Here is a 16,578-nt window from a genome sequence, read left to right as displayed (position 1 = left end):
GACCATTCTCTCTCTCTTTGGCACAAGTAGTCTTAAAACCTTTAAAATATATAGGACAGAAATGACAGTTGTTATGATAGTCTGCTTCAAGTCCTGCACAAGATCATAGTATACATCATGATGCTATATAGTCCAGGCAAACTTGGGGAGAAAAATGATGCCAGGGAATCAATTAATTTCTCGTTCCAGTACAAAAGATGAGATTCAAAGGTGGAGGGGACATTTTGTGTGCCGATCTCAGGCTTATATTTGGCCCTATTTTATTTTAAATTTTGCAAACACTAGTGTCTCTACCTCTGTTACTAAAGGAACTTGAAATTAATATAGCCATTTGCTTTACTTTCTTATTGTGCAGCATTTAAGAGCTCTCTTTGGACACTTGAGCCTTCCATGAATAGTACATTCTGACAGTTTCTTTGAGAAGCTCAGCAAGGAGAATAAATTAATGAGTTTTGGAAATAACATATCCAGGTGGCTTAATATTTTATAATCTACATTTTCAGAGCCAGAGATTTTGAGAGTGATGGTCATGTGAAATAGTGTTAACAAAGGTATATTTTTAAGTTGCTAAGGTTACCAGACTATGGCTGACTGATTGATCATAATGACTACATGACAACACAAGGAGATTCTAACTTTATGTTAACATACATTGACTGCACTGGCCAGGAGCCCAGTGAGCATTAACAACAATTGGATCTTCTAGAACTTCTCAGTGTATTTGACAAGCTCATTACACAAACTCATTTATTTACTCCCTCCCATTTCAGCAGAAGAACAAATGTCATAATCAAGCATCTAAAAGGAGTTAAATTATAAGGCAGAGCTTGTCATTTGCTCACAGACATAGCATTAATCCAGTTGCTGTATACACCACAGATTTGTATAAACAACATTCATCTTCCATAAAAGAGATGATCAATTTCTTTGGATTTTCTATAGGCCAGCTGTAGGGGAATACATTTTACAAGAAATCCAGTGTGTATATGTAACTTTTGATTAAAACAATGGGAAAGAAAGCACACTTTATTTTCCTCAGAGTAATGGTCGATTTAAAGAAAACCCCATTACACAAGTTCCTTCAGAATATACCAGAAGAGCTGTTAAAAGATAATCTTAGAGGTTCAATCAGCCTGAAACAGTTACAACATAAATGTCAGTGCATCAAATCTTATCCCCATCTGGGATTTGGCTTTATTTACAAGAGGTATTTGAAATGAAACATCAAATCCAGCCAAGCCTTCTCTCCAAGGCTGGCAGCTCCTTAGGCTCCTCCTCAAAAACTGCTCAGCCCATACCCTAGGTCCTCATTATAAAGCACTTCTACATCCTTTATATTTGTATGAGTATCAACAGACATGCAATAACGAGTCAACAAACCTCACTTATCATTTTCCTGCCAGAAAACGTGTGTTCTTAACTCAAGTGAGCTAACTCTAGTTAACAAACCTAGTTAACTAACTCAAGATAAAATCCTTGTAAAGACAAGACAGTTTGTAGTGTGCAAATGAATTAGGAGGTCAAGTTAAAGACAAGCACCCTCACTAAATTTCACTGAGTCTGGTATTTTCTTTTATAGAGTCCCATTTATTTACAAGGAATGTACAAAGTCCTGCTTCACCAAATGCAGGAAGCACCAAAAAACAAGGGATAGTGACTTCGCTTAGGGTATGTCTACACTACAGCTATGGAAAACCTGCTTTACAAGAGGAGGCTCAAAGAGTTTGGCTTGTTTAACCTAACCAAACAAAGGTTGAAAGAAGATAGGATTGCTCTCTGTAAACACATCAATGGGATAAACACGAGGGAGAGAGAGGAGTTATTGAAGTTAAGGGTCAATGTTGGCACAGGATCAACTGGATATAAACTGGACATTAACAAGTTTAGGCTTGAAATGAGACAATGGTTTCTAACCATCAGAGGAGTGTAGTTTCGGAATAGCCTCTAGTAGAGTAGTGGGGGCAAAAAACCTAACTTGTTTCAAGACTGAGCTTGATAAGTTTATGGAGGGAATGGTATGATGAGGTTGCCTATAAAGGCATATGGCCCATCCATGACTGGTATTAGCAAATATCTCCAACTGCTGGAGATGGGATTGTAGTTGGGGAGGACTGAGTTACTACAGAGAATTCTTTCCAGGCATGTGGCTACACAGGGGGAGGGGTCTCACTCACGTGCTCAGGATCTAATTGATTGCTATATTTGGGGTCGGAAAGGAATTTCCTCCAGGTCAGATTGGCAGAAACCCAGGGTTTGGTTTTGTTTATTTGCCTTCCTCTGCAGCGTGGGATATGGGTCACTTGCTGGTTTGAACTAGCATAAATGGTGGATTCTCTGTAATGTGAAGTCTTTAAATCAATATTTGTAACTCAGCCAGAGGTTATGGGCCTATTATGGGAGTGGGTGGGTGAAGTCATATGGCAGGAGTGGGCAAACTACGGCCTGCAGGCCACATCCAGCCTGCCAGCTGTTTTAAGCCGGCCCTTGAGCTCCTGCTGGGGAGTGAAGTCTGGGGTTTATCCTGCTCTGGTGCTCCAGCTGGGGCACAGGCTTGGGGGTCGCTCCACACGGCTCCCAGAAGCAGCCGCATGGCTCTGCTCCGGCACTCCAGCCAGAGTGCAGAGTCAGGGGCCGCTCCCTGCGGCTCCGGGAAGCCGTGGCATAGCATCCCTCTGGCGTTCCAGCCGGGGCACAGGGTTGGGGTTGGCAGCATGCAAGTCCTTGAAGCCACGGCATGGCCCCCCTCTGGTGCTCCAGCCAAGGAGCAGGGTCAGGTGCCACTCCACATGGCTCCCGGAAGTTGCCGCATGGCCCACCTCTGGCTGCTATGTGCTCTAATGGCCCCCTCCAGCACTCCAATGGGAGCTGCAAAGGCAATGTCTGTGGATGGGGCAGGGTGCAGAACCGCCTGGCCACGCCTCCGCATAGGAGCCGGAAAAGGGACATGTCGCTGCTTCCAGGAGCTGCTTGAGGTAAGCACCGCCCAGAACCTGCACCCCTGATCCTCTCCCCATGCCCCAACCTCCTGCCCCAGCCTTGATCCCCCTTCCATCCTCTGAGCCCCTTGATCCCAGCCCGGAGCACCCTCCTTCACACCAAACCCCTCCTCCCCAGCTCCACCCCAGAGCCCATACCCCCAGCCGGAGCCTGCATGCCTTCCCACACCTCAACCCTCTGCCCCAGCCCTGATCCCCCTCCTGCCCTCCAAACCCCTCAGTCCCAGCCCAGAGCACCCTCCTACACCCCAAACTCCGCATTCTCAGCCCCACTCCAGAGCCTGCAGCCCACTCCCCCGGACCAGCCCAGAGCCCCCTCCTGCATCCTAAACTCCTCATTTCTAAAATGATCAGCAATTAACTAATTTAAACCTAACAATATTTAACAAAATTGTTTGAGTTAACAATCCAGTTAAATTAATTGAGTGGTTCTTACTTCTCCAAGCTATCTATGGCCTCAAAAGGACATCATTGCACCTTTTATGGGTGGTAGCATTGGCCTGCTAAACCCAGGGTTGTGAGTTCAATCCTTGAGGGGGCCACTTAGGAATCTAGGGCAAAATCAGTACTTGGTCTGGCTAGTGAAGGCAGGAGGCTGGACTCGATGACCTTTCGAGGTCCCTTCCAGTTCTAGGAGATTGGTATATCTCCAATTATTACCTATTACATATTGTTAGGATTATCTTCACAAACATAAGGGCTGGGAAAATTATTTAATTAATGCTTAGATTCTGGAGACCATATCTGCAGTAAGGGATGGATTCCACCGCTGTGAATTTGTGGAATACACAGGGCCCTGCGTTTAAAAGTACTAAGAAAATGGTTTTATTGTCCTCACTGTAAGGTATGTATTTTAGACAGACTATTATGACAGCAACATTGATGTAAAAAATTAAAATCAGACCCAAAGTGTCTCAAGTTAAGCATCCAAAAGTCAGTGGACACCTCTGAAATTTTTGGCCTAAGCACCTTGACCAAGGTCACAGATCTGGGACTAGAATCCCTAGGGCAGATCCTCAATTGGTGTAAATGATCATAGCTCCATGCTATGATCACTTTCACCAGTTGAAGATCTGCTCCCACATGTCCTAACTCCCAGTCCTGCCCACTAACCCTAAGAGTTACTGTATACTAGTACGGGACTAGACCCTTCACCCACACAAAAGGGCCATGTCCAGCAGGTAGAGCAATGGAGTCCCATTTAATTTTTAGGCTTTCCCATAGACTTGCCAAGTGTCCTTGTACAGGGCACTTAAATTCTGTGCCTCAGTTTTCCCACTTCTGGTACGGATGTAATACTTAACTTATAGGAATGCTCTAAGCCAAAATTCATTGGGCCAGATTCTCAGCTGCTGTAGCCCCACTGACTTCAGTGTAGTTGTGCATTTGACAGCAGTTGAGGATCTAGTTCTGTAATATTAAGTATCAGAGGGGTAGCCGTGTTAGTCTGGTTCTGTAGAAGCAGCAAAGAGTCCTGTGGCACCTTATAGACTAACAGATGTTTTGCAGCATGAGCTTTCGTGGGTGAATACTTCTTGCATCTGAAGAAGTGGGTATTCACCCACGAAAGCTCATGCTGCAAAACATCTGTTAGTCTATAAGGTGCCACAGGACTCTTTGCTGCTTCTGTAATATTGTTCTCTGCTACCACCTAGATCTTCAGTTAGTATAAATTGTCATACCTCCAGCTGCAGATATGTCCCCTGGATTGGACAGTGGTAGGTGCTTCAGAAGTGCCTTGATTGGTGCAAGTGCTGTAAGAGTGTGAAGTATATCACTGAGGATTTGAGTTCTAAAGCCATTTAATATTCAGCAGCTATGTAATTCAGCAATGCGGGATCCTCTTGGAGAATCAGAGCTGTTGAGCTGTGGTTTTAACCTCACTGTATCTTTTCCATCTGTTTACACTAAACCTAGAAAGAATGTATTATAGCTTTATTTATTCACCTTAACGTCATGGAGTATTTTCATAACATTTTAAACACTTTCTGACACAGGTCTTTACTTTTGTAGTTAGTACGTAAAATGTATGGGTTTCATAACTATAGCACCGGACTTTCTAATGTGTTGCACTAATACTATTGTATAGCTTTATAATTTACTGCGAAATACAATGCTGTTGTTTCCAATCTTTGTCTGAAACGTTTCCCCACTTTAAAGGGCACTTGAGCAGAACGGCCAAAAGCTAAAATAAGGGGCAGCCTTCAGTCTTCTGTTCATGTAGAAAGATTCAGAAGTGGATATCATGAAGAACTACTGTCTGGCAAGCAGCCAGCCCTTTGATAAAAGGTGCAGCTAAAGTGATTTTAGTCATCTCTGATAAAACTCCATAAACAGCAAAATAACAGTCTGTGGGCTAAATCTCACTGATACTTACACGCAGTATCATATACGTCATGTCAAATAATTCAGGGAGGTCTCCAACATACTATAAGAACACTATAGTTTAGGCAGCCCACTAGACAAAAGATTTTTTAAAAAAGTACTCTCAATGCAAATAAACTGTGAAATACATATGAAAAACAATGTACCAGTTACAAGTGACATTTATAAGCCTACTTCTAGCAATAAAGATCATGCTAAAAATATGGCATTTGGGACTCTGACAATATTCAAGCTCAATATACTCTAGCCTGAGGCCTGTAAGGAACGTTAGGATACTAAAGGCCTGTATAGTAAGACTATAAATAAGGTTTTCAAAAGTGAAGCATTTTGAATAAATGTTAACATTAATTTTTCAATTGTTAAACCAATACTAATAAAGGATTGATAGTGGTTTAAAGAGTGGAGGACAGATCTTCAGCTGGTATAAACTGTCACAGCTCTGCTGACTTCAGCAGAGGAGCTTCCCCTCTCCGACACAGCCACAAAAAGACTTCAGATTATTAATCTAAGCAAAATTTGGGGCATTTTGCATTAAAATATTTACCCTCTATCATGGGGCACATCAATCACTGCCAGACTGGCACTTCCTCCTGTTCACTCTGGGAATTAGCTCAAGGTTGACACCCACATGTGCAGTCTGCACATTATCACTTCTCTGCAGTCTGCCTGCAGCCCCTCTCACAGCATCCAGAACCCGCAGCATCCTCTTCATGACTCAGCCCTCCAGCCATGTCTCTATCAATGTTCCCCTGACCGGGGGAGTTTAGCTCCTAGTCCAGCCACTTCCCCAGTAACAAGTGTAGTCAATTATCTTGCCACTTCCCCAGTGGTGAGTAGGGGGGACCCAGGCCCACCCACTATTCTAGGTCCCAGACCAAGTACCCTCCAAATCACAGTCACTTACTGCATTCCTTTGCTTCTACTATCACTGCATTTCCCTGGGCCACTTCCCTGTGGCCACAGCACCCTCCTCAGTCCAAGCAGCCCATCCGGAGCTCCTTCTCTTCTCCCCGGGTTCTTGCCTATCCAAGATGCTACAGGGTTGCAGCTTACTCCAGACACAATCCTCCCTCCTCAAGCTCCAAGCAGCTACTGAGCCTGCTGTGTCCTGAGGCTCTTTGGAAGATACAGGAATTGCGATAGTGACATGAGAGGTCAGGGCTACGATAATGGTGCCAACATGAGAAGAAAGAACAGAGGAGTGCAGACACGGATCTGAGAGTTAAACCCTCGAGCTTTTTTTGTCCCATGCAGTTCTCAGTCATTGAACTTGGTGGTCAGTGATGTAGCATCAGCTTCTTGTGAGACTGCTCAATTTTTTAATGTAATTCAAAGCATCTATGTATTTTTCTCTGCATCAACTCATCGATGGCAAATTTTGAAGCAACATCTGGGAACATCCTCTCTGACACTGAAACTACTGAGTGCCACATGTTAGGAAAGTCAAGTGGAGGCGATAAAGCCTATCAAACACCAAATTGGGAAGATAGATGATGCCATAGTTGCCATTATGGAGGATAATGCTATGACAGGAACTGTTCGTGGGAGAACAGTGGCAGAGGGAAATGGAATCACTAGAAACATACATAACTTCAAATTTCTGTGTGGCTTAGTGTTGTGGCATGACATACTGTTTGAAATAAATGTTGTAAGCAAGAGACTCCAAGGTGTTGACCTTGATATATCTGGAGCAATGGAACAACTGGACAAAGCAGTCATACCTACTATGTTACCAGTCAGATGAGGTACATCTGACATTCTTCAGTACAAATGTTCTGAAGAATGCACAGAAGTTGGAACTTCAAACAAACAATCTATTTTCCCACTCATTCAAGAATACAAGAGTCTACAATACCGAAGAAGAAGAAGAAGAAGACATTTTGATTATGAGGCACGGGATAATCCCATAAGAGACCCCAAACAACAATACAAAGTTGAATTTTTTAACCAGGTGCTAGATTGTGCAATACAGTCAGTTGAAGAACGTTTCATGCAGCTCAAGGAACACAACAGTATATTTGGGATGTTGTATGATATTCCAAAACTCCTCATTGTATCTGAAGAAAACCTACACCAGCAATACAGGGCACCAGAGACAGTGTTGACATATGATGATATGTGTGATATTGATGCGAGTGATTTAGGTGATGAACTGAAAGCCCTTTCAAGATACATTTCAGCAGGATCAATTCCAAAGGCTGTTCTGGAATATATGTGCACATATAAGATGACCACCCTCTTTCCAAATGCTTTTTTGCTCTGTGCATACTTCTAACACTTCCTGTAACAGTTGCCAGTGGAGAACGCAGCTTCTCCAAGCTGAAGTTAATAAAAACACATCTACGCTCCACAATGACACAGGAGAGGCTGGTCGGCCTTGCAACCATCTCAATAGAGCATGAGCTGGCCAAGACTTTTTGTACACCCAGCTGTGGATCTTCAGCAGAAAGCAGTTCAAACTTTGCAACCACGAAGGCACGGAAAGCACCACTTTGATAATTTAAACAGATAAAAATGCCAGTGTTTACTATGCAGACAAAAAAAATTACATTTGCTGTTCAGGCATTTGAAAGTCAAGTGTTATTTAAAATTTTTGAACAAGGCATTTTAAGTTGTTAGTTCTCCTTTATTGGGGTAGGTAGCAGAGCAGTACCATGAGAGATGTAGAACAGGAAGAAGGCAGAATTGAGACCTTTCAAAATTTTGGCCCAAGTGAGGGGGCATAGGGGCGTCATTTGAGCTCCCTGCCTCAGGTGCCAAAATGTTGTGGGCCAGCCCTGGACGTGAGACAGAGTACAAAAGCCCATGGAACATATCTACATTCACTCCGCAGTCTCCCTCCCACTTCCAAGACACCAACCCATCTCCAACTTGACTACTCAGGACAGCCACCAGAATCTACATGATTAAATGCCACTTTCCTGGACCAGGTTTTTGATTCTCTCAATCTGCTGGACAGCGGAGTTCTTCCCAGCCTGCTTTGGAAGTCTGGGAAAACCACTCAGCCCCCATTTACAAAGACATGGCGTCTACCCTTAGGATGTGTTGCTTCTATATTTTTACAATTTATTTATTTTAACTAGTTATTCTAGTACTTAAGTAAATTAGCAGAAACATTCCCTAGTTTAAGGTCGCTTTCTGCACCCCCTCTAAGCTATTCATCCAAGGTACAAAACTGTGTTGAAACTTTGGGAGTTGAATGGACAACTCCAGTAGAGATTTAATTTCCATTAAATTCCTCAGTCAAAATGCACTCTTAGAACAGAGGGACAGGCAAAACCTGGCCAATACCTTTGAAATGGGTTATTTTTAAATGTATCCCCCCATATAAATATCAGTCATGGAACAGAGCCCAATAGCCTTTAAAATCACTCATCTCCTCACATAGTTGGGGGGGGGGGAGGGTTCTTCTCAAACATGTGCTTTAGGTTCTTGATTAATATGAATCGTGTAAACAAAACTTAGTTTTAGTGCTTATCTCTGCAGCACACTAGAAGCAGTCTTTCTGTCAATCAGCTTCTGAGTTCTCTCCCTTTGAAGGAAGGTCAATAGAACACAACCTTCAAGAGAATCCCGCAGGTATCACTGGTGATAACTTCCATACAAAGAGGACAGAAGTTACAAAATTAGAGGGAGCAGAGTGAAAAAGAACTTAATTGGTTGATGTAAGAAGGCATTTGTCTCCACAATCAAGGTCTGCCTCTACCGATGATAGGACACAGAAAATGGCAAGAATTCTGCAGTCCCAGCAAACAATCCCATTCCCCACTAGGAAACAAACCTACTTATCACAAAATAATAAGTGTTGGAAGATGCACAATATAAAGTACTTCACACTTTATTATAGTGTGTATTATTATACATTCCAGCTAAATATTTTGGGTTGCAGATATACTTGAGAAACAAAAGGTCAGAGTTAAAGGAAGTATTTTTTCCACACAATGCACAGTCAACCTGTGGAACTCCTTGCCAGAGGATGTTGTGAAGACCAAGACTATAACAGGGTTCAAAAAAGAACTAGATAAGTTCATGGAGGATAGGTCGATCAATGGCTATTACTCAGGATGGACAGGGATAGTGTCCCTAGCCTCTGTTTGCCAGAAGCTGGGAATGGGGAACAGGGAATGGATCACTTGAAGATTACCTGTTCTGTTCATTCCCTTTGGGGCACCCGGCATTGGCCACTGTCGGAAGACAGGATACTGGGCTAGATGGACCTTTGGTCTGACCCAGTATGGCTGTTCTTATGTTCTAACTTTTTGGGTGTTATAATATATAAACAAGTAATACTTATTGCTTGGTTGAAGGTTTAAATTAGCTCAGTTCAAATTACATACCACTTGCTTGAGGGATATAAGTTACATTTATAACTAGACAAAGCATGAGACTTTTCAGGGAGAGTAAATATATTTAGATTTATAGAAACTCCTAGCCAAAACAGGTAAAATGCTATAGTAAATTAGATTTTAGATGTAGCAGTACCTCAATATTTGACATTCTAAAAACACATAAAGCAACAATTAGTTAATAGTCATTTCATCATTTGGAGTGAATAGAACTGCATTATTCATTTATTTACCCAATTAAAATTCAAGAAAAATGTTCCAATGAAGAGGTAAGAAACTATAGAAATTATCCTACACCATTCTAGATTTCTACACTTCTGCTCTCAGGATAGTTTCTGGAATTTAGTTTTTTCAGCTTTTGAGAGGAATCCTTTTGAGCCAAAATTAAAATGAGAATTTAAGTCACTGTGTATAACATATACATCAATAATCAATTTATTAATAATACTGTATTAATCATTTATATTCATACTCTCAGTAGAGAAAGACCGTAGTTGTAACACACAGACTGTTTAGAAAAAATTCACTAGCTCCTCTCACATGCAGGTGCACTATTTAATAATTACACTTTTAGTAGTAATATTATTTCAAATTAAGGTATAGATTTACAACCTTCTCCAAAAATCAACACATAATTTTAACATGAATTTCCAAGAGATTTTAAAGAGAAAAATCTTTGTTACAACAGTTATGAGCAACAATATAAACTGCAAACTAAATGCTATAGTAACAGCAACATGATTTTTAGCAAACTGTAAGAAAGTAAAATCTGGGTACAGCAGAATTTAAAGGTTCTAGTGGAATTATGCTTCAGAGCTGTGTAGACAGTACACCCTGCTGGGTAATCAAAGGACCTGCATGTGGTATTGTCTAAACTAAAGGATTGGTACTGTGGCAATGGATACACCCGTTCAGACATGAACTATCACAAGCAGACCAAACAGAAAGAAAATCAGAGATACAAGTCAGGACTATTATATTAAGTTATTTCTTTTAGCATTTAAGATGACTGGAACATGTCAGAATTTGTTTATTCAGCATATGTCAATTCATACATCTAAAGAGTGAGGGATATAGAACCCGACATTCAAATTAAGTATCAAAGCCATGATTTAACTCAATACAAACTAGTGTTTCCTCTCTACAAAGCCGTTCTCCAGGGGAAAGGAGATGCATATTACTGCAGGAAGGGTATAATGGATGTCAGTGGCATGAAGACTCACAGGGACGCTCTTGTCAAAGAATCAAGGTACAATTTCACTCAAACAAAACTCTGAACAAAGCTAATTTTAAAACTAGATAGTATTTTACTGTCACACTTGACTGCCTTAAAACTTAACAATAAAAGTTCAACATTAAACCAAGAACATTTGAAAAGTAGAAAGTCAAGTAAAACTGCAAATATAGTTACTAGGGCTTTTTGACTGCAACTAGCAAGGATTCTCTCTCCTTGTTTTATTTTAAAGAAAATCTACTCTCAGATTGTCAAATATATTAGATAATGGTTGGGCTGAAAAATGTTTCCTAAGTATTTCTAAAGCCTTAACATTCTTAGCATGCAAAAGCTTTTCATCACTCAGCTCACTTTTAACATCCTCCAGTTCTTTTTGTATGTTTCTTATTTTTAAATCATAATGCAGTTTCACCTTTTCTATGCAGGCCTTATATCCAAGATCATGTTGCTGTTTTAACTTCTTAACTTCTTGTTGTAAATCCTTGTTCTTTAGATCCAAACTCTGAATCTCTTTTCTTGCCTGAAGCAGCTCTTCATTTAAGCTTCTTATGTTTGCTGATTTTTCATGTAAATGTTGTTTTAAGGCTTGAAGCTCAAAATCTTTTTTTAAGCTGTCCTTTTGAATCTGCTGTAATTGGGTCTTTTTGCAGCGAACCTCTTTTTTGGAGTTTAGAAGTTCTTGTTCAGCATTTTCAAAGTCCACTTGTATTTTTTTGCATTTAGCTTTCAGTTCCACTAACTCTGCATTCAAGGTGGACAGCTGAAGTTTCAGAGAAACTCCTTCCACATGGTTCTTGTGCATTTCTTGTCGCAAATCTGCTAATTCCTTTGCATTCCAGATACAAAGACCCTCTGTTTTCTTTAAGCTTTCTTCAGTCCCAACATCTAAATTACCAGCTCCACAGCAGGCAGAATCCCCTTCTGTTTCCTTCTTTGAAATGTTTATCTTTGCACCTACTATGTTTGGTTCATATTCTCGTACAATGAGTTTGGAAAAACATTCTTTCCTTTTGAGCCTTTTTTCTTCTTGAAAATTTTTAATTGCTCTATTGTAGATTTCTTCCACTCTCTTTGCTCTTGCTAAAGCCAATTTTTCAAACATCAGAGATTCAGGCTGATAGACTTGACTAAAAAAATCTTGTGCACTAAAATGAGGAGAAAATAACTTCTCCACCCAATGTTTACCTTTGTTCTCCATTTCTAAGGTTTCCATTGCCTGTTAGCAGAAAAATAAAATCAATAGCCGAAGGAACACATTTAAACTTTGATGTGAAGTTTCATCTGAAAGAAACTAAAATTATTAGTAATTATAATTTGTAAAAATTTAGAGGGCAAGCTTCAGGTACCTTTAGCACCTTACTCATGACTTCAGTGGGCCTACTTGTGGAGTAAGGTGCTTTTCAACATGAATAAGGGTATCAGAAACTGGTCCAAAGTTACTAGTGTCAGAACATACTAACTATACGGAAGCCCTGCTCTGTTTTAACTGTCTATATTAAATTAAACTACTGGTAGATTGCTTTGAGGAAACAGTTTAGAGATTGATCCTGTTAAAGAAAAGCTTATACTGTTCTTATATGGGGCAAATCCTAGTTTTTAAACCAGGTAAATTTTCTATTGCCTGTAATGAGAGATTTGCCTGAATGTGGATTGAAGGATATGAATCATATTTTCTTTGTTTGTAATTTTTTTAAAACTCTATCACTAAAACTCTTTAAAAGGTGCCTATTCAGTTAACATCTAGACAAGGATCTGAATATGTGACACATCACAGTATGTAAATGCTAAGTGTTTAAAAATTGTGGAGATGTCAGTGCTTATTAAAATAAATTACTGAAAAACTGCACATAATATGAAGAGACTATACATAGACTTCCTCCTGTAACTCTGACAATTGCTCTGCAAAATTTCTGATATTCCAGTACTCATCCTCTCTGAGCACAGACTATCAATTGTGTAGCAACGGTTAGTTTTGCTATGAGAATCAATGTTTTAGGGACAACAATACGATTCCCAAATACTTTTCACTAGAGACTAAATCAGAATTTGACTCAAGATTGCCAGAGGTGAAAGATCTCTGGATTAATCCATGGTGCTATTTACTCCATGTTTCCCTGCACTATTATCACTGAACTAAGAAGATGAATCAAGGGTTATGCATGGTGCTAGGAATATTTAAGACAGTTACTATTTTTATTTGGATTTACATTGAAATCCAAGAACAATAACATGAGGCAAAATATATTGAAAAGAGATTACATCAGTTAGCTTCTCTAATGATTTGACTGTCTAAAAATATTGAAGAGTTTTATAAAACCAAGTAGGAATATAAATTTAATATGGACAAGCTATGTCTCAGGCACAAGGGATAAGTTTGTGGAGTAAGAGGGGTAATAATGATACTAGAATAGTAAAAGTACTAATATTTCACTGATTCAAATTCAGAACAGCTCAGTGATGACTGAAAGATCCCCCTAATTCAAAAGTGTCTCATGTCTCAAGGATTTTCTCATGGAGTCACACTGAATATGACAATAAGGTACTGAATACATAATAAATTGAAGCTTAATTACTACATGAAGGCTGTATTCTGCACTTTGTACAACCACCCACTGACATTAGGCCGCGATCTGCCATAGATTGAGGAGAGTATGAAGTTCTAATTTTTTATCTTGGCCCAAGATCCATAATATGGAATCAGGCCTTCTCCAAACAAGTCTGACACTCATGATCTAATGGCTATTTGATGACCTATGTGAAATGAGCTTGGTGGTCTCCGTCTAGTTCCTTGTGGACAGATGTCCATGTCACAGCGAGACGATCGCTACAGCTGTTGCCAGTGACTAAAATAACCTGGAGAGAGGGGACAGGGATTGACACAAAGAGGCCAGCAACTTTATAATCATGGAGCCAGTTACCCTCTCATTTAAGGTTGTCCCTTATCAGTGTTGAGGTACAGTGGCAGGGCAGTTTGGGTAGACTTACTACCCATTCTGTAGATAGAAGTCATCAATCTCCAGGATTGGCAGCATGGGAAATGGGTGACAAGGGATGGATCACTTGATTACCTGTTCTGTTCATTCCCTCTCGGACACCTGGCATTGGCCACTGTCGGAAGACAGGATAGGGGGCTATATGGATCTTTGGTCTGACCCAGTATGTCCGTTCTTATGTTCTTATGTAATGAATGCTGGGGGACATAAACCTGTTTTGGATAATTGGGAATTTCAGATCTTTGAAACAGTACTGTATCCTACACTGAGGATGAAGAATTTCATGCATATTTATGTGATATTTTAAATCTCTTTTTTTAACTCCTGTGTTAAATCGTCCCATGTTTAGCACCACTGAGAATCAATGCAGCACACGCCTGAAGAACAATTATTATTTACAAACTGAAAGAGTGCGTAGGCCAGATGCGGGGAGGGACGACAAAGGAGACACAAAATAATGTTGTTGGACTCGATGCAGTAATTTTTGAAATTGTTGGGGAAAAAACTGGGTAAGCCATACAGATGTACTGAAGCTGCAGACAAAGGTAAATTACATGCCATCATTAAGGCCCCAGTGCTTAAAACTGCTCCATTCATGCACATATGAAGCCCCTTTGAAGTCAATAGGAGTCTGCCCATGTGGCTGCTCAGAGGATCAAGGTCATATTTAGCAAGTGATCATGAGAACCAGGACTTTGGAGCGGAGCCCAGAGCTGGAGCGTGGAGCAGCTCCGGAGCAGTGGAGCTGCAGGTTTTTGCCTGGAGCTGGAGCAGAGCCGGAGCACAGCTCCAAAGCCCTGATGATAACCATATAAACTATCAAGAAAGAGAAAGTGGGGAGTATTACCTGGAGCTGAGAGAGGTGAATTTTCCTGGCATTCCTTTCTCCAACAATATAGGAATCTTTAGGACAGAGACCCACATTAGCAGTTTGCCAGAAGCCAGAGGACTTGGGCATTCCAGTCCATTTTAAAACCAAACTGAGTTTGCACAGCCATAATGTTTGTTCATATTTTTATTCCCTTTAAAAGATAAACAGAAACTGTTTGTTGAGGAGTTCAATGGAGGAACAAATACCTCCTGCAGGTAAGTGGGTTTGTCCTCACCCTGTGGTTACCCAGCATGAGTTCGAGGGTGATAAATGACCCAAGTTCAGGGGATACTCAATGTCACCGCAGCACCATCCAGCATCAAAGGCTGTAACTACAGCGGGACAGGGGGACTACTGCTGCAGAGGGGCTACCCAGCACCCCACATGACTAGGACTCAGAGTTAATAGAGCCATAATAATGGTAGGAACATCAAAGGTACAGAGTGCTACCCAGTGCCCCAAGCTGTAGGAGAAGCTAACTCGATAAGATTGAGGCACTCCAGCACCCCAGGCTATAAGGGAGGGGGCACCCAGCACCCCAGGCTGCAACTCCTTGGGGGGGGACCCAAAGACCCCAGGCTGTAACCCCTTAGGATGGGGGCACCCAGCACTCCAGGCTGTAACACCTTAGGGTGGGAGCACCCAGCACCCCAAGCTGTGTAACCCCTTAGGGTGGAGGCACCCAGCACCCCAGGCTGTGTAACACCTTGGAAGGGACCCGAGCACCCCAGGCTGTAACCGCTTAGGGTGCGGGCACCCAGCACCCCAGGGGGCTGTGTAACTCCTTAGGGTGCAGGCAGCCAGCACCCCAGGCTGTAACCGCTTAGGGTGCGGGCACCAAGCACCCCAGGGGGCTGTGTAACTCCTTAGGGTGCAGGCAGCCAGCACCCCAGGCTGTAACCCCTTAGGGTGGGGGCACCCAGCACCCCAGGCTGTAACTCCTTAGGGTGGGGACACCCAGCACCCCAGGCTGTAACCCATAGGGTGGGAGCACCCAGCACCCCAGGGGGCTGTGTAACCCCTTAGGGTGCGGGCACCCAGCGCTGAGCGGACACCGGCACTGTTGCGTGCGCTCTGCCCACGCCTGGCACCGCTGGCAGCGGCGGGCAGCGGCGGCGCCAGCCCAGCCCTACCTGGTGCCGGAGGGCGGAGTCCTTCCCGCGGGGCAGCAGCGGCGGCGTTTGCGAGCCAAGCGGCCCGGCGCGAGTCCCCCTAGCAACGCGGCCTAGAAAAGCGGGGCCCCCGGGCCTCGGCTCGCGGCCGGCTCCGCCCCGGAGGGCGGGCAGGGGAAGCGGCTCCCCTCGCACTAACCGGGGCAGGGACATGGCGGGCGTCCCCCGGGCCGGGCAGGAGAGGAGGGGCTGCCGCCCCAGGCCCCTCGTCCTGCCCCCGTCCGTGCCCGGAGGGGCCCCAAGTGCAGGCACCGGCTGCCCCGCTGTTCCCTCACGTGCGGGATCCCCGGCCTAGCCAGGAGCCTGGCCACCGTGGGCGAGGTGTGAAGCCAGCGGCTGGGGCCCACGCAGAGGAGAAACCCAGAGCTGGTTTCTAGCCTCCCCCCAAGGGCTCAGCACCCAGAAGGCAAACAAAGAAACCAACAGGGCACTTTTATTTTAATGAACCTCCTCATCCTTTCCCAGCTGGGCTGGCGCTGCCTCCCGGGTTCCCCTCATGACGGCTGAATGCTCGGGGGTGGCGCGTTGCTGCAGGGGGTGATGCCAAAGGCTCCAAGCAATGCTCCAGGGCACCTGCACTG

General features: G+C 42.9%; 1 protein-coding gene across 5 annotated transcripts; it reads right to left on the bottom strand.

The window, feature by feature from the left end:
• Positions 1 to 4,692: 4,692 nt before the first annotated feature.
• CCDC160 (coiled-coil domain containing 160) lies at positions 4,693 to 16,541 on the bottom strand. Of its 5 annotated transcripts, XM_045029123.1 has the most exons (4): positions 15,959 to 16,106; positions 14,802 to 14,976; positions 11,374 to 12,177; positions 4,693 to 4,909 (listed from the first exon to the last, which is right to left on the bottom strand). In XM_045029123.1, the coding sequence occupies exons 2-4, from the start codon at positions 14,910 to 14,912 to the stop codon at positions 4,904 to 4,906; spliced, it is 921 nt and encodes a 306-aa protein (XP_044885058.1). In that variant the 5' UTR covers positions 14,913 to 14,976; positions 15,959 to 16,106; the 3' UTR covers positions 4,693 to 4,903. The 5 variants fall into 5 exon arrangements, with proteins under 5 accessions (XP_044885058.1, XP_044885055.1, XP_044885054.1 ...); XM_045029120.1 differs by lacking the exons at positions 4,693 to 4,909; positions 15,959 to 16,106 and adding an exon at positions 16,445 to 16,541 and having other exon boundaries at positions 10,136 to 12,177; XM_045029119.1 differs by lacking the exon at positions 4,693 to 4,909 and having other exon boundaries at positions 10,136 to 12,177.
• Between the last annotated feature and the right edge of the window lie 37 nt (positions 16,542 to 16,578).

This window comes from Mauremys mutica, chromosome 9 (genome assembly GCF_020497125.1).
Source record: "Mauremys mutica isolate MM-2020 ecotype Southern chromosome 9, ASM2049712v1, whole genome shotgun sequence".
In the NCBI taxonomy this organism is placed as follows: domain Eukaryota; kingdom Metazoa; phylum Chordata; order Testudines; family Geoemydidae; genus Mauremys; species Mauremys mutica.
The sequence above is the reverse complement of the archived record's forward strand: the minus strand, read 5'-3'. Positions and strand labels throughout refer to the sequence as shown.